Genomic DNA, 18,388 nt, shown 5'->3' with positions numbered 1-18,388 from the left:
TCCTCTCGCGTCAGTCTTCCAAGTAGCTAGGACTACAGGCCGGCTACCACATCCAGCTATAGCAATTACAGAATTTAATGTAGATTTTTAAAGTTTGTTTGTGGACTTCCAGTAAGGTGTTTAGCTACTAAAAGTATCAGACATTCCTGTGATCCCTATCCATCTAAGGCCAAGAATAGAACAACTTTAAATTGACGCCACACTCACGCACAGATCACTTATACGGCAGCATTAGGTATCTTCAAAAATAATTAGAAAACACAACTGGCCAAAGTGGATATAATAAAGCTCATTCACTAAAATACATAAACTTTGCTTATAGACCTCTTTTCTATACTAAAATTTAGCTAACTTATCTAGTCTCAGCCCAGAAGAGCTTAATACAGGAGCAGTGAGACAGAGACATTACTAGCGGCACAGTGAATGACAGCATGAAGAGTAAAAAGGAATGTAGATTTTAACAGGTGGGAGTGCGGCATAGGCCTGTTGTCTTAGCTACTTGGGAGGCTGACGGAGGAGAATCACTTGAGCCTAGGTGTTCAAGGTTGCAGTGAGCTATGATTGTACCACTGCCCTTCAGCCTGGATGACAGACACCCTGTCTCTAAAAACAAAGAAAGAAAAGGACAAAAAGAAAGCAGAGAGAAAGGGAAGAAGGAAGGAAAAAAATAAAACTGACTTGGAACCAGTATGAAGGAACAAACATCCTTGCATTTCAATAGCCAAATATACTTTTGTAGGTTTAATGACCCTAGGTCATTAAGCAAAAGCTAAATTAGGCCGGGTGCGGTGGCTCAGGCCTGTAATCCCAGCACTTTGGGAGGCCAAGGCGGGCAGATCACCAGGTCAAGAGATTGAGACCATCATGGCCAATATGGTGAAACCCCGTCTCTACTAAAAAATACAAAAATTAGCTGGGTGTGGTGGTGCCCACCTGTAGTCCCAGTTACTCAGGAGGCTGAGGCAGCAGAATTGCTTGAACCTGGGAGGTGGAAGTTGCAGTGATCCGAGATCGCACCACTGCACTCCAGCCTGGCACCTGGCGACAGAGTGAGACTGTCTCAAAAAAAAAAAAAAAAAAAAAAAAAAGAAAAGAAAAGAAAAGAAAAATTTAAATTAAGCTTAATATAATTGAGTGGTCCTCAAAGTGTGATTCCTTTTTAGCAGTATTATCAGCATCATTACAGGTCCTTCTCCAGCCCTACTAAAAGATAAACTCCAGAGGTAGGTCCCACCTGTTTAATCAAGCCCTCTGAAGTTATTCTAATATTGGAAATCAGATACATTTCAGGAAATTAAAATACATTTTAGAGAAGCCTCTCTAAAACAGATGAATAAAATTGTGCATTCTTGAAAGGCTTAATCTTCGGTTGTCTAGAACACATACATGCGGAGCACTAGTCAGACAATATTTAAGATTATAATGAAAATATTCTAAAGTGAATCAAGTAAACAAATCTTACAGACCATGGACTGTGCTAAATATGATACAGCTCATAAAACTATTTTCCCAGCATTTCCCAAACTTTAGCCATGATTTTCCCCTGTACTGTTTTCCTCTGAATCCACTCACTTGGATTTAAAGTTTTTCTTTAAATCTACTCACTTTTCTTAAAATTTAGCTTTTTCCTACACACATACAAATTTATAAAATCACAGATTTGATGCTGTGCTAGTATCCACTTGTCCTTCTCTCAGCCCATTTTTGATAAGCTGTTTCTATGGACTGCACAACCAACTGGTTTCTGGTGAGACTGGCCCATGAGAGAGATTAGCAAACACTAAGTATTAGAGAATGGGAGTAAAGAGTCTTTCTTCTGTGCTCCTCCCTGCTTAAGTCTTGCTCCATCTCCAAAACTACCATTCCAGTTACAGCATTTCTTCCCTTCATTCCTCCGGTCCTAGAGAAGGTAGTAGCTTTTGCTATTATTACTCTCTGTGTATCTTGCTATCCTGTATTTATTCCATTAACCGCCAGCGTATCTATAAGTAGATCCCTTCTTAAAGATATTTCCGCTGAGGCCGGGCACATTGGCTCACGCCTGTAATCCCAGCTCTTTGGGAGGCCAAGGCGGGCGGATCACTTGAGGTCAGGAGCTGAGACAATTCTGGCCAACATGGTGAAATCCTGTTTCTCCTAAAATACAAAAATTAGCCAGGCATGGTGGTGCACGCCTGTAGTCCCAGCTGCTTGGGAGGCTAAGTAAGGCAAGATAATTGCTTGAACCTGGAAGGCGGAGGTTGCAGTGAGCTGAGATCATGCCACTGCACTCCAGACTGTGTGACAGAGCGAGACTCCATCTCCAAAAAAAACTTTAAAAATGCTCTCTATAGCCCTAAAGCAAAGTCTACACTAGATAATCATAAATAATAAACTTAAATTCAAGGATTAAAGGAGTGAATTTTAGAATGTGAACTGGCGAAATCCATTGGGTTTTCTCTCTCCAAGAAAGAAGGGTTCTGCATTTGGCAAAACATATCAAAAATGCCACTGAGATTTGGACTAGTTAAAAATCCAATTTGGGGACTAAAAGTAAATTCTACATACATATAAGAACATTCAATGTGTAAGGTACAGTGAATATGCTAGCTTTTCAAATTGTATTTAACCTGAGTTAAAGGATTAATGAGTTGGGAGTGGTGGCTCATGCCTGTAATCCAGCAACGTTGGGAGGCCAAAGCAGGCAGATCACGTGAGGTCAGGAGCTCAAGACCAGCCTGGACAACATGGCAAAACCCAGTCTCCATTAAGAATACAAAAACTAGCCAGGCATGGTGGCGGGCACCTGTAATCCCAGCTACTCGGGAGGCTGAGGGAGGAAGAACTGCTTGAACCCGGGAGGCAGAAGTTGTAGTGAGCCAACATCATGCCATTGCACTCCAGGCTGGACTACAGAGCAAGACTACATCTCAAAAAGAAAAAAAATAAAATAAAATGAAAGGCAGCTGGGATGGGGGAAGGCTATTGTGCAACACTAACTCAGAACTCATTTGTAATTAAGAACATTCCTTTCTTATAAACCTTTTCACATGAATAACCAGAGGTATCTTTTCAATATGGCCAACTCCTTGTCATTTCTATACATCCTTTCTTCTTCATAAACAAAGCTCTTTTCTTCCTATTAGTTTTCTTGGCTTCGCTTCTGTTCAACTGCCTTTTCTTCACATTATCCATAGCAGTATTCAGATTATAAAATCTCCTTTCTCAATAATCTCACTGTAGCTTTAGCCATAAATATCAAAAACAGTCCATCATCAGTTTAAGGTTCTGGAATCCTATTCTCCCAGAACACACAGCTATCTGGATTTCTATCTGCTCCCTGTATTGTGCTGAGGCCAGTCACTGACCTTTACTTTTCTTCCAGGGTTCTATACACAATCTCCTTACCCATTTAACTCTCAGAGATTAAAAAATACCTATTTCTTTCCATGGCTTTTCTGGCCATTAAAAAAAAAAAAACCACCTATTTCTTATAAAACATCTTAAAAACTAAATAGTAAAAACATATGTCATTCCTATCTTTTAGTTATTTCTAGTTTTTTAAAAATGTATGTGATCTAACATTTATTTTAATAAAATTTCTCAGGTCAGGCACAGTTGCATCGAGGAGTTCGAGACCAGTGGCCAAGATGGTGAAGCCCCATCTCTACTAAAAATACGAAACTTAGCTGGGCGTATAACTTTAACACTCGCTTATTTCTATGAGGCAAAAAAAGTAATGAAGTATTCAAATCCTAATGCAGTCAGTGCATCTAGTTTCTTTTCTCCTCCCTCTGTCATCCAGGCTGGAGTGCAGTGCTACAGTGATGGCTCACTGCAACCTCCACCTTCTGTGGCTGAAGCAATCTTCCCACGTCAGCCACCCAAGTAGTTGGGACCACAGGTGTCAATCACCATACTCAGCTAATTTTTTTGTATTTTCTTGGTAGAGACAGGGTTTCACCATGTTCCCCAGGCTGGTCTCACATTCCTGGACTCAAGCAATCTGCCCACCTTGGCCTCCAAAGCACTGAGATTATAGGCATGAGACACCGTACCCGGCCCTGAATCTAGTTTCAATCATCTGAATTTAACATCCAAATCTAAGATATTATTGGTTATATTTTATAAGCCCATGTCCCTCAGCACCGAAGTTTACACTATCCAACCCACCCAAGTCCTCCAGCCATTTAATCTATTTTTCTAGCTAAAGAATTAAAAATCTACAGTTGGCTATGAATTTCAACTTCCTTCAGAACTATCTGCCACAAATGCAGTAAGGAGAAACATGACCTGGCTTACTATTTCTAGTCATGCACTCTGTAAAGGTGGTATGAATAGATAGTTAACAGTAATTAAACCAATACAAGAAAAGGAGCCCCTAAAAGACATTTCAAACAAGCAACAGAAAACTAAATAAGGCCAGGCGCAGTGGCTCATGCCTGTAATCCCAGGACTTAGGAGGCCAAGGCAGGTAGGTTGCTTGAGGTTATGACTTCAAGACCAGCCTGACCAACATGGTGAAACCCATCTCTACCACAAATACAAAAATTAGCCAAGTGTAGTGGCAGATGCCTGTAATGTCAGCTACTTGGGAGGCTGAGGCAGGAGAATCGCTTGAACCTGGGAGGCAAAGGTTGCAATGTGCTGAGATCTCGCCACTGCACTCCAGCCTGGGCAACAGAGCGAGGCTGTCTCTTAAAAAAAAAAAAAAAAAAAAAAAAAAAAAAAAAAACACACTCCATAAAAGCTTGCAGTAGTTCAACTCACTAAAAGTTACCTACAAAATACTATCACATTTTTCTCATGTAACATGTTTAAAAATTGGGAGTAAGAGTTTCTTAAAATACATTGTGAAAAACAAGCAAAATCAAGCAAACTGAAATACCTATAGATAGAAAAGGCATCCTATCACCCTGTTTCTGACAATAAATTGTATGTGACAGCAAGACTTTAAACCAGGCTTCCCAAAACAAGATCTTTTTAAAATATATTACAACTATGAAATAAGCTATATAGCTACAAATAAATTTTCTTTAAAAAAAAAAAAAAATACAAAATAGCACGGTGGCTCAAGCCTGTCATCCCAGAACTGTGGGAGGCCAAGGCAGGCAGATCACGAGGTCAGGAGCTCAAGACCAGCCTGGCCAACATGGTGAAACCCCATCTCTACTGAAGATCGAAATCAGTCGGGCATGGTGGCAGGTGCCTGTAATCCCAGCTACTCAAGAGGCTGTGCCAGGAGAATCACGTGAACATTGGAGGCGAAGATTGAAGTCAGCTGAGATTGCACCATTGCACTCCAGCCTGGGTGACAGGGCAAAACTCCATGTCAAAAGAAAAAGAAAAGAAAATACAAGATAATTACAATATTTACAATAATACTCTGTGCCTAATGAAAATGGTTTTGGCTGGGCACAGTGGCTCATGCCTGTAATCCCAACACTTTGGGAAGCCAAGGCGGTCAGATCATTTGAGGTCAGAAGTTTGAGACCACCAGACCAATATGGTGAAATCCCATCTCTACTAAAAATACAGAAATAGCCAAAAGTGGTGGCACACGCCTGTAATCTCAGCTACTCAGGCGGCTGGGGCAGAAGAATCACTTGAACTTGGGAAGCAGAGACTGCAGTGAGTCCAAGATCACACCACAGCACTCCAGTCTGGGTGAGAGAGCTAGATTCTGCCTCAAAAAAAAGAGAGAATGGTTTTAATTAGTGACATCAGACCAAAGTTTTAATTTTACTTCAAACTAAGATAACTGCCTTGTCAGGTACTTCCTAGAAAATGGATACAGCAAGTGGGCTTTTTAAATCACTTATTAGAAAAATTGGTAAGTAAATTAATGTAATACCACACAAAACCTTTCATCACAAACAAAAGCCCTACTTTGCATTAAACAATTAAATACATGAAAGTATTGAACTTAGTCACCTAAAGGAAAAAAACCTGTAATAAGGCAGGAAAATTCAAAGACAACGTAAAGACCCTAAATCAGGAGATTAATTTAAATAATAACAAACTCCGGTTTCCCACAAATAAAAAGACCCTAAATCAAATAGTTCTATTTAATTTCAAATTTCAATGGCATATATACAGTAAGGACTCAATTTTAAATAACTCCTTACTTATATACATATGCCAGGTCCTGTTATAAAAGCTTCACTTACATTTCTCATTTAACCTCCACAACAATTTTCACTTTACAGATAAGTAAATTAACTTGTCCAAGTCAGGGTAGAGATTCAAACTCAGGCTGGCTCCATTACACTACATTGTTTTCCTATCAACTGTTTCCATTTCTATTCCCACTGACTGTATTAAGCATCTAGGATAAAGCAAAGGACAAAATAAAAGTCAAAAACTTGGTGACTTCTGGAATCATTTAAATATTCAACCTCTAAATATCCCTCCTTTTCAAACCTGAGAACACTTCAGTAATCAGATACAAGGCAGAACATACTTATTTGGGACAAAGTATCACAAAGAAGCTACCAAAACAAATAAAAACTACGCTATGATATAAACCATGGTATAGCAAACCATGATCTGTGGGCTGGGCCAAATTCAGACCTTGGCCTATTTTTACACAAGCTAAGAATGGTTTTTACATTTGCTAAAGGATTGTTAAAACAAAGGACAATTTGCCACAGTAGAGCCTAAAAATTTACGGTGTCCCTTTCAGAAAAAGTTTACTGACCCCAAATCTAAGCTTAAAGAGGTTTCCTCCCCCTTTTAAAAAAATACCTAAAGGCCTTGGGCGCAGTGGCTGGCTCGCACCTGTAATCCCAGCACTTAGAGAGGCTGAGGAGGTCACATCACGTGGTCAGGAGTTTGAGACCAGTCTGGCCGACACGGTGAAACCTGCTCTCTACTAAAATACAAAAATTAGCCAGGTGTGGTATAGTGTGCCTGTAATACCAGCTACTCAGGAGCTCAGGAGGCTGAGGCAGGAGAATTGCTTGAACCTGGGAGGCCAAGGTTGCAGTGAGCTGAGATCATGCAACTACCCTCCAGCCTGGGCAAAAGAGCAAGACTTTGTCTGGTGGGGAAGACGGGAAGAGAAAAAGCTAAATGCAGGAACTGACTTGTAAGACAAGTTATATCTAGGAGAATTAAAGGTGGAGTCCCTTGACTCCAAACCAAGCGCACGCAAGCACATGCCCCGCCCCACCCCACCCCCATTCAGAAGGGCAAAAATAAGTGGTTTCCTCTCACCAGGAGGTGGCAGTAGTTCTTCCAGAGGCAAGGTTCTGGTTTGCCCATGGGCTCAAGTTTGTTGCAGTGGCTATTAAGAAAAGCAAGTAGCTTGATCTCTCTAAAGAAGCTGACTTTCTGTGCCTGACAATCTGCACAAAAAGGAAACGGGAAAGGAAGACAAGAACTAACCACATTCTCTTCAGTAACCTATTCAATCCCAACTAGAAAAATGACACCATTTGCTAAATGCATCTGGACAAAAAGGTAAAAGGGTAGGGGGGAAGGTAACTGAAAACGATCAGCTTGCATTATTCAGGGCTGTTCTTCATATTTGCTTCTACAATTCTTAAGAAGTATTACCCTAGGCCTTCATGGAGAAACACATTGTTGAATAAAAAGAAAAAAAAGTTATTACCCTTCAGTTATTTGGGCAAGACAATGAATCTGTCTGCACGACTTCAAGCAAGACGACATTTTAAAGATCAGAAGTTGGGCAGGGTGCAGTGGCTCACACCTGTAATCCCAGCACTTTCGGAAGCCGAGGCAGGCGGATCACTTGAGGTCTGGAGTTTGAGAACAGCCTGGCCAACATGGCGAAACCCCATCTCTACTAAAAATAAAAAAATTAGCCGGGCATGGTGGTGGCCGCCTGTAAACCCAACTACTTGGCAGGCTGAGGCAGGAGAATCACTTGAACCTGGGAGGCAGAGGAGGTTGCAGTGAGCCGAGATCGCGTCACTGCACTCCAGCCTGGGCGAAAGAGTGCGACTCCGTCTCAAAAAAGAAAAGAAAAAAATCAGAAGTTAAAGAGGGAAAGTGGTAAATTTACAGCTTTTCCCAAGAGAGCTAAACCCAGAAGTCAAAACAGGAAATTACAAGTCAAATGAACATATGCAGAAGTCACAGGTACTGGGTGACAGCACTAGCAAGTTGGCCTGACAAGCATTGGCAAACATCCATTAACAGCGCCAGACCTCTCATTCTTTCTTATTCCAACTTTCTGCTATACTACCAAAAGCTTCATTTTTGCCCAGAAACCCTTGGACACTTAATCAAATAACATTAGTATAAAATATGCCCACATCATGAAGCTCCTTGCTTCATGATGACTCAGCAGCTGCTGCAAAACATCCAGTTGACAGTCTAGGATAGCTGACAGCAAGCAGGTCCACCAAAGTCCCAATAAGGACTAAAGAAAGTCCTTATTTTTTAAATAATAATTTTAAAAAGGAGAGTATTCTTTTGAATACGCCTGAATAATTTCCTTGGGTAGTGGTAGTTTCTGCCAATATTAAATAGCACCTACAATGTTGATCAAGAAACCCCTAAATACCTTTAATTCCCAATTCAAAAGCTAAAATATGTTTTCTTTTTTAACAGCTAGAAGAAAGAAGCAAAAGTATTTTAGACAGGAGGCAATGATCAATTATCAGGATTTAAAACAAAACTAAACAGCCTGAAGTCATATCAACTGTAAGACAACGTGGATCATAGGTGTTATGCTGCTAAGGCATCATCTCCCCAAAATTAGATTTGTATTTTACCTAAGTACATTTAAAAATAAGCCGTGATTAACTTCAGACATCTGGCAAACATTAATTCCTTTCTAACTTCTATCCAGACCATCCAATGATCTGTATTTAAAACATGTCATTTTTCTCTATGTCAAACAAGAAAATCTAAGCGCTCAAAGACCTTCATAAGAGAAAAGAAAGCATGCAAGTCTACCTTTCATTCTACAGAACGATTGGTCAAATGACCAGGCTTGTGAACTGAATTATAATCTTAAATCTGCTTGCAAATATCCCTGTGCTTCACGAATTTGAAAACCAAGCATTTTATGTACATATCTGGGGGAAAACTGGTGGGAATAATAACAATGCCAAACCTTCTAACCATCAGTAGAGAAGGACTTAAAATACCTGAACCACAATTTGTACTACTCGAACATTTCCCTCAAAATAAAGAAAAAAAAACTAAATTTTAAAAATCCCTCAAATCTTTACTTTTAAAAATCTGTTGATAATGACACAATTTAACAACATCAAACATGTGAAAGTGTGCAATCTTCATTAGCATCCAGAATAAACTAACCTAGGAAGTCTACCTTTAACAGTAGGCAACAAGTTATCAGATCCTTTTGCTACATTTTTGTTTTTTAACAAATTTAAGACACACACTTCCCACCTTATGTCATTGATAAGTTTTTTAAATGGCTTTATTAAAGTAAGTGTTGTAACATTTCCTTAATCCTTCTAACAAGCAGTATTTTAAAAATGGAATTTTCTCAGAATCAACGATCCCATTTACAATTAGGATTATCTTTTTTTTACATTTTAAACATCCAAGAGTGCACACAGTGGCCCAACTATAAGATCATCAACATTCCTGAAGTGTCGAAAATAACTAAACTTCTAAAATACGCCCCATAATATTAACATATTTTGTGTATGAGATCAGAGCTGGAGTCCCGATCAACTGTGGAGAATGGCCAATTCCAGCCTCCAAAATAAGAGGGGGGGAGTCGCGCAGCAGAGAAAAGACGTAAGGGTGGAGAGGGACTTTCAAAATGCCCCAGTGCCATGGTTGACTATAACCTGGTTAGGAAAACATAAGCCAATGTTCTCAAAACGAGGGAGACGGGCAGGGGAAACCGAGAATTAATCCAGAGGCTGAGATTAAGTTATTCCACTTTAACAGCGCCCCCAACAACTCCTCGTCCGCCCCAGAGTTAAGATTCTTCGGGGCTACCCCGCTCCCCACACACACTGAAGAAGAGACACTAGAAAACAGTAAGCATAAGGGCCGTCAATCACATCTTTTCCTTTCTCCCTCGAAAGGACGTAATACCCTCGAACTCCCAATCCCCGCCAAAAAAGAAAGAAACGCGCGCACCCTAGGCCTACAATTTCTTTTCCCGCCCAGAGCCTGCCTGGGAAAGCCCCTGGCCCAGAGGGTTGGGGGAAAGGCGGCCCAAACCACACGTGTGCGCTGCAAGGCTGGGCCTGTTTCAGCCCACTTCCCGTCACCACCCCCAATGGCTTGAGCTCCCCCGGAGCCTCACTCGGGCCTTTCCTCAGGCCCTCCTGTCTGCTCCACGTGGGGCGCCGGGGCCTCGAACCGCCTGTCCCCTCCTGCCGAGTTCCCTACCCGCCAGACCACCACGTCGTCGGGTCCCATACCTGGTGCTGTTGTCGACCCTGCTGGTAAGGCTTAATTGGCCCCTGATGGCAACGCCGGGTCCGGATCTTGCCGCCACCGCCCCCTCCGACTCCTCCGGCTCCTGAGGCCATGGCGGAGCCTCCGCCGCTTCCCGCTCCGGGGCGGGTAAGGGGGCGGGAGAGGCAGAGGCGGAGGCCTTAGAGCGCCCCCCCGCCCGGCCCCGGCCCAAAAGTCCGCCCGCGCTGTCCACACAGTGGGCACAGGCACCCCAGGAACCGCGAGGTTGAGAGCAGGAGCGGAGACAGAGGGTGAGTGCTGGCAGCCGGGAAGGGGGTGGCGGCCGCAGAGGCCAAGGAGCTGGCTCCGGTCCGGCCGCCTCTGCGGACCCCCGCCTCTGTGTATGTCACGGTCTCTATGGAGATCTTCCGCAGAGGACAGCGCGAACAGCTCCCGGCGCTGCTGAGGCCTAACTCGACCGCCGGCTGGTGGGGGTTCTTCCGTCGCCCTAGCCGTAGCTGCCGCAGTTGAAGCCGCTGGCGCCGCCCGCCTACCCCTCCCCTGTGCGCACAGCGCCCGCCCCGCCGTCGTCGTCGTCGTCTCTGCAGCCGCCGCCGCCGCCGCCGTTGCGCCTATTACCGCTGCTAAGGCGACTGCTGCGGTCGCGAGCCAGAATGTCGTCACTCACCAGTGCCCGACGCATTTACATCATCACGCTGCGACGAGCTGATAGGCAGAGCAAGGACTGGTCGAGCCCACGCTCTCGGCCGCGCGGCACGCTGGGAAACGTAGTTCAACGACTGAACGCGGCTTCTCGGAAAGGAAGAGGGACCCGGGAGGTCTCCAGAGCGCCGCAGAGGCACAAAGCCAAGGGGTCCTTTTGCTGTTCTTGGCTGTAAATTAGACTCTGAAAAGGCACTTTACATAAAAACAGTTACCTCTTGCTACTCTCTTCCCTGTCGATTGGTTAAGTGGGCAGGAAGTAAGCAGATAGTAAAATCAAAGACAAGAGCTAATGATTTAAGAAAGGGGGAAAAAAAAATCTATGGCTGAAAAACAATGTCCATGATCCTTAGAATTAGAAAATATATACGGCTTCATTAATGTTTTTTTAAACATAAAGGCTTTGTTGCCAGACACACAGGGCTGGAATTCTGGTTCCTCCACGCTACCTATTTGACCTTGGATGAATCAAAACCGTGTGAGCCTTAGCTTCCTCCTCCATAAAATGGGAGCTTTAAAATCCACCTTATAGGACCGGGCGCGGTGGCTCAAGCCTGTAATCCCAGCACTTTGGGAGGCCGAGGCGGGTGGATCACGAGGTCAAGAGATCGAGACCATCCTGGTCAACAAGGTGAAACCCCGTCTCTACTAAAAATACAAAACATTAGCTGGGCATGGTGGCGCGTGCCTGTAATCCCAGCTACTCAGGAGGCTGAGGCAGGAGAATTGCCTGAACCCAGGAGGTGGAGGTTGCGGTGAGCCGAGATCGCGCCATTGCACTCCAGCCTGGGTAACAAGAGCGAAACTCCGTCCCCAAAAAAAAAAAAAAAAAAAAAAAAAAAAAAAAAAAAAATCCACCTTATAAAGCTGTTGTGAGGAGCAGATATAATTATCTATGGAGAGCATGTATATTTGTAAATAGACGAGAAATGCAATGAATTATTACAATTATAACCTTTGCAGTCAGCTCACATTAGGAGTAAGTGATATATTCTTAGTAATAAAAGTATACCATATTTGCTCCAAATAGAAGGCATTATATTTAGGAAACCGAGTAAGTGAGCTAGACTCAAAGACTGAATCCACAAAATGTATGTTCTAGGAGTTGACGATTAGAAAGTCCCCGGTGATCACATAATCCAACCCTCTCATTCAACCAACAAAAGGTCCAGAAAAATTTAGGTGGCACAATCAATGACACTGAGATGGGTAATCAAAACCAGGACTATGACCAACTTTTCTGTAAGAGTTAAAGACAAATAGCCAAATGATTAGGGAAGAAAAAATCTGTTGTGAAAAATTTTAGCTGTACTATAAATCTTTTTTTTTTTTTTTTTTTTTTTTGAGAGAGAGAGACAGTGTCTTGCTCTGTAGCCCAGGCTGGAGTGCATTAGTGCTATCTCGGCTTGCTGCAACTTCCACCTCCAGGTTCAAGCGATTCTCCTGCCTTGGCTTCCCAAGTAGCTGGGACTGCAGGCGTGCCCAGCTAATTTTTGTATTTTTTAGCAGAGACGGGTTTCACTATATGTTGTCCAGGCTGGTCTCAAATTCCTGACTTCAAGTTATCCACCTGCCTCAGCCTCCCACAGTAGTGCTGGGATTACAGGCTTAAGCCACCGCCCCCGGCCTCCTCCCGCCCGCCCGGAGACAGTCTTGCTCTGTCACCCAGGCTGGAGTGCAGTGGTGGCATGATCTTGGCTCACTGCAACCTCTGCCTCCCGGGTTCAAGCGATTCTCCTGCCTCAATCTCCCAAGTAGCTGGGATGACAAGCGTGTGCCACCACACCCAGCTAATTTTTGTATTGTTAGTAGCGATGGGGTTTCACGGTTTTAGCCAGGCTGGTCTTGAACTCCTGAACTCGTGATCCACACCCCCTTAGCTTCCCAAAGTGCTGGGGTTACAGGCATGAGCCACTGCACCCAGCCCCACAGCCAACCTTTGAAAGATCAAGACAAGTTTCCAAATCTGATTAATCTATTTTCTTTTCTGCTCTCCTGTCCTAACTTCCTGCCTCCTTCCACCACTAACTTACCACTAAACTCTCCAGGTATGCCTGCTCTTCCTCCTGCAGCCCACTTGGTCCTTCTTAAAGATAATTGTTTCTCTCAGGTGCTATCTTCCCCCTAGCTAGATATTTGACAGCCAAGTAAAGTAATGCCTGATAAGCTAACTCATCGGGAGGATCTGTACCTCAGTCTTTAATTGGGTTATGTAGAGGAGATTAAACTGCAGCCACATCCCATCTGCCTATTTATCAGACTCAGAGTTTCCAGCAAAGAACGGAGGACTGACTGGAATCAAAGCTCACTCCTTTCTTGGAGGCCATTATTTGACGTGCTAAACACCCTTCACAGCCATTTATTTATTTATTTATTTAGAGACAGAGGCTCACTCTGTCCCCCAGGCTGCATGCCCAGGTGCAATCTCAGCTCACTGTAACCTCCACCTCCCAGGTTCTAGCAATTCTCTGCCTCAGCCTCCCAAGTAGCTGGGATGACAGGCACCCACCACCACACAGAGCTAATTTTTGTATTTTTAGTAGAGATGGGGGTTTCACCATCTTAGCCAGGCTGGTCTTGAACTCCTAACCTTGTGATCCACGCCCCCTCAGCCTCCCAAAGTACTGGGGTTACAGGCATGAGCCACCGCACCTGGCCCCACAGCCAACCTTTGAAAGGAAGAGACACAGGAAAGAAGTGGGCCAAATGTAGACAGCGCTTCAGAAACAGACAATTGGTAGAACTTGGGGAGATACGGGAACACCCACATTCCTTTTACCCTTGTTCTCAATTTTTTACCCATTTCCACAATTCTTTTATTGGAAGTAAAATAGTATTTGAGGGAACTATAATACATTAATCTCACATTCATGTGATTGAGTCATTGGAAGCTGTGTCAGGCTTGAGGGCAGAAAAGTAATAAGAGGAGGAAATCTGCATTCAACCTGGACTTGGTTTTTTCAGCCAAAACAAATGGCATATTGGGAGACACTACAATTCATGAAAAGCTTGTTGCTACAATAGTCCTTCCACCAAGAAATGTCTTTATTTTTTCCCCAAACAGCAAAAAGTGGCCAGGCATGGTGGCTCACACCAGTAATCCCAGCACTTTGGGAGGCTGAGGTGGGAGGATTGCTTGAGACCAGGAATTGGAGACTAGCCTGGGCAACATGGTGAGACCCCATTTTTAAAAGCACCAACAGGCCAGGCATGGTGGCTCACGCCTGTAATCCCAGCACTTTGGGAGCCCAACTCAGGTGGATAATGAGGTCAGGAGATTGAGATCATCCTGGCTAACACTGCGAAACCCCATCTCTACTAAAAATACAAAAAAGTTAGCTGGGTATGATGGCTGGTGCCTGTAGTCGCCAGCACTCAGGAGGCTGAGGCAGGAGAATTGCTTGATCCCAGGAGGTGGAGGTTGCAGTGAGCCAACATTGCACGACTGCATTCCAGCCTGGGTGACAGAACGAGACTCCATCTCAAGAAAAAAAAAAAAAATAGCTGGGCGTGGTGTCGGGCGCCTGTAGTCTCAGCTACTCAGGAGGCTGAGGCAGGAGAATCGCTTGAACCATGGAGGCAGAGGTTGCAGTGAGTTGAGACTGGGCCACTGCACTCCAGCCTGGGCCACAGAGTGAGACTCCATCTCAAAAAAATAAAAACAACAAATATATATATATATTTTTTCAACCAGCTGCCAATTATCAATCAGCAAATAGGCTGCTGACCCATCTCTAATAGATAGAGTATCCACTAATTAAAAATGAAATACAATTTAGTCTAAGCCCAACCCAGATTGAAAAAGAGCCATCATTCATTCTTCAGAAGGTAATAATAGGATTCCGGCCAAAGGAACATTTAAAGATGACAAGTACAAGAAGTTGGAAAGTTTTATGTAGTTATTTCACCCTACCAAAACAAAATGAGGTAACTGCTATGATGTCTATGAAAACAAATGATCACAGTCATGCACGGCATGACCATGTTTCAGTCAACTACGGACCCAATATACAGTGGTGGTCCCCATAAGATTATAATGGAGCTGAAAAATTCCTTTTGCCTAGTGATACTGTCGCTGTCCTAAGGTCTTATTGCAACACAGGACTCACGTGTTTGCAGTTATGCTGGTATAAACAAACCTACGGTGTTGCCATGGGTGTAAAAGGAGAGCAGTACAATTATGTGCAGTACAGAATACTTCAAAATACGTGGCTGTTACCGGTTTATGTATGTACTATACCTTCTTCTTTTTTTAAAACAGGCACTCCTGGGCCGGGCGCGGTGGCTCAAGCCTGTAATCCCAGCACTTTGGGAGGCCGAGGCGGGTGGATCACGAGGTCAAGAGATCGAGACCATCCTGGTCAACATGGTGAAACCCCGTCTCTACTAAAACTACAAAAAATTAGCTGGGCATGGTGGCGCGTGCCTGTAATCTCAGCTACTCAGGAGGCTGAGGCAGGAGAATTGCCTGAACCCAGGAGGCGGAGGTTGCGGTGAGCCGAGATCGCGCCATTGCGCTCCAGCCTGGGTAACAAGAGCGAAACTCCGTCTCAAAAAAAAAAAAAAAACAAAACAGGCACTCCTTCCAACTCTTGTTGACACTATAAATTTTAAAGTGTATTCCTGGCCAGGCATGTGGCTCACACCTATAATCCCAACACTTTGGGAGGCCAAGGCAGGAGGATCATTTGAGCCCAGAAGTTTGAAACCAGCCTGGGCAACATAATGAGACCCCTTCACTACAAATAAGTTAAAATATTAGTTGGGCAAAAAAGAGAAAAAAAACATTAGTTGGACATAGTGGTGTGCACCTGTAGTCCCAGCTACTAGGAAGGCTGAGGCAGGAGGAATGCTTGAACCCAGGAGTCTAAAGCTGCAGTGAGCTGTGTATGAGCTTACCACTGCTGTCCAGCCTAGGTAACAGAGACCCTATCCCTTTTTTTTTTTTTTTTTTTTTTGAGACAAGAGTCTCGCTCTATTGCCCAACCTAGAGTGCAGTAGTACTATCTCAGCTCACTGCAACCTCCACCTCCCAGGTTCAAGCAATTCTCTGTTTCAGCCTCCTGAGTAGCTGGGATTACAGGCACCTGCTACCATGCCCTGCTAATTTTTTTATTTTTAGTAGAGATGGGGTTTCACCATCTTGGCCAGGCTAGTCTCGAACTCCTGACCTCGTGATCCACCACCCCCCCCCACCGCCGCCCCGGCCTCCCAATGTGCTGGGATTACAGGCATCAGCCACCACGCCTGACGAGACCCCATCTTTAAAAAAAATAAAATTAAAGTAAAGAAAAGGAAGCTATTGGGTTTATTTATTTATTATTATTATTACTTGCCTGTTTGCTTGTATTATAGGAAAAGAAGGGGCACACAATGGGAAGATATTTAAAGATGTAAATCATTAGACTCTCATTAACTATGTTCTCTCACTATTGGGAATAAAGTAATACTTAAGACTAAATGAATTAACTAATACAAGAAAATTTTGATTAACTACATATATCACTTGATTCCAACAGGGCCATATATTTCCTCTTCCTGACTACATGTATCAGTGTATACTAGTCTTTGGTATATGTGTGTTTATGTACATTACATTATAGTTTAAGGCATATATATATATATATATATAATTTTTTTTCTTTGAGAAGGAGATCAGCTCTTGTTGCCCAGGATGGAGTACAATGGCTCGATCTCTGCTCAACGCAACCTCCGCCTCCTGGGTTCAAGCTGTTCTGCCTCAGCCTCCGGAGTAGCTGGGATTACAGGCATGTGCCACCACACCTGGCTAATTTTGTATTTTTAGTAGAGATGGGGTTTCTCCCGGTTGGTGAGGCTGGTCTTGAACTCCAGATCTCAGGTGATCCACCCACCTCGTGATTATAGGCATGAGCCACCACGCCCAGCCAAGGCATATTTTAAAATCAGTCTTGAATGGAAATTGAGTTTTATTGAATGAAATAATAACCAAATTTAGGAAGACAATCCCATCCTAACAGTTAAGACAGTTAATTAATCAACTGAGATTAATTCATTAAAATACAAATATTTATTGAGAACCTACTATGTGTTGGTTTCTAGTCTTGGCATTTAGCATGTCAGTATACAAAACTGTAAAACAATCTAAGTCTACATAGTACACTACACTTTACCATTTTACTGAGTTATACTAAAGTTTACTACTTTATAATCTATTAACCATTAGCACTTAACACTGATAATTCACCTTAAAAATGCTACACCCAGGCTTGACACAGTGGTTCATGCCTGTAATCCAGCAGTTTGGGAGGCTGAGGCAGGCAGATCACCTGAGGTCAGGAGTTCAAGACCAGCCTGGCCAACATGGTGAAACCCTGTCTCTACTGAAAAAATACAAAAATTAGCCAGGTGAAGTGGCATATGCCTGTAGTCCCAGCTACTTGGGAGGCTGAGGCAGAAGAATTGCTTGAACTTGGGAGGCAGAGGTTGCAGTGAGCCGAGATCATGCGATTGCATTCCAGCCTGGGCAACTGAACTTATTAGGGTTACAGTCTGTAAAACTATAACATTTGCAAACCTTAGTTTGCTAACACTAAGGTTCATTATTTTTTAAAAGCATCTTCAGAGAATGCATAAGTTTATTAGAACCTAACTTATTAAGGCATTTCTTTTCAAAAGCATGCAAACCGTTCACACGCAAACAACCCTAACATACACATCACCCTACCACCATCACCAGACACGCACGAACTACCCAGTTTAAACGAACAGTGACTTTTGGCCTTATGCTGCTAATCTCTGACCAGCAAGCAGCATCAGCCACCCCCGGCAGCTTGCTAGAATAAAGCAGCTCTGCCGTCCCAGGCCAACACAATCAGAATCTGCATTTTAACAAGATCGCCAGGTGAATTGCATACACATCACATTCTAGAAGCATTGTTTTAAAAGTTAACCACGCCACAGAAGTTGCTAATCTGAAATTAGATTAACTTTGAAGGCAAGATAATGAGGAACCTGAAGTTCCCATAAAGAGCAGGTTTAGGAATTTCTGTTCCTTACTAATCCACAACAGTCAACAATTTAAGAGTTGATGAACCAACAGCTTATACAGCATGTAGATGTTTTCCTTATTTTTCATTCTGTACCTTTCTCCTTTACCACAAAGTGAGCAGCAATGAAATGAACCATTTTTAAATTATTTTCATTAATGTTTTTCCAAAGGAAAAAGGTAATCTAGCAGAAGTTATTCACATAAATGTTAAGGGTCTAAAACTGAGCATTAGTTATGAAATATACTTAAGCGTAGATATTTCAAGAACCCCTTGCTAATTCCCATGTGTCCTTTTCT

At 43.2% G+C, this 18,388-nt stretch overlaps 1 protein-coding gene and 1 long non-coding RNA gene across 4 annotated transcripts in view; both read right to left on the bottom strand.

The window, feature by feature from the left end:
- NUP153 (nucleoporin 153) overlaps window positions 1-11,420 on the bottom strand; it is an 80,093-nt gene extending 68,673 nt beyond the window's left edge. For all 3 annotated transcript variants that reach the window (XM_032247648.1, XM_032247649.1, XM_032247650.1), the window contains exon 1: window positions 10,362-11,420. In XM_032247648.1, coding sequence (XP_032103539.1) covers window positions 10,362-10,472 — 111 coding nt within the window. In that variant the 5' untranslated portion in view covers window positions 10,473-11,420. The remainder of the gene's footprint in view (window positions 1-10,361) is intronic.
- A 75-nt stretch (window positions 11,421-11,495) lies between these two features.
- Window positions 11,496-12,384, bottom strand: LOC116529752. The gene is made up of 2 exons (XR_004259652.1): window positions 11,920-12,384; window positions 11,496-11,586 (listed from the first exon to the last, which is right to left on the bottom strand). It is a non-coding gene; the product is annotated as an uncharacterized LOC116529752 (long non-coding RNA).
- Window positions 12,385-18,388: the final 6,004 nt, after the last annotated feature.

The sequence above is a fragment of the Sapajus apella genome, unplaced genomic scaffold (assembly GCF_009761245.1).
Source record: "Sapajus apella isolate SASKATOON/1434 unplaced genomic scaffold, GSC_monkey_1.0 scaffold63, whole genome shotgun sequence".
In the NCBI taxonomy this organism is placed as follows: Eukaryota; Metazoa; Chordata; class Mammalia; order Primates; family Cebidae; genus Sapajus; species Sapajus apella.
This window is presented reverse-complemented; position numbering and strand designations above follow the sequence as displayed.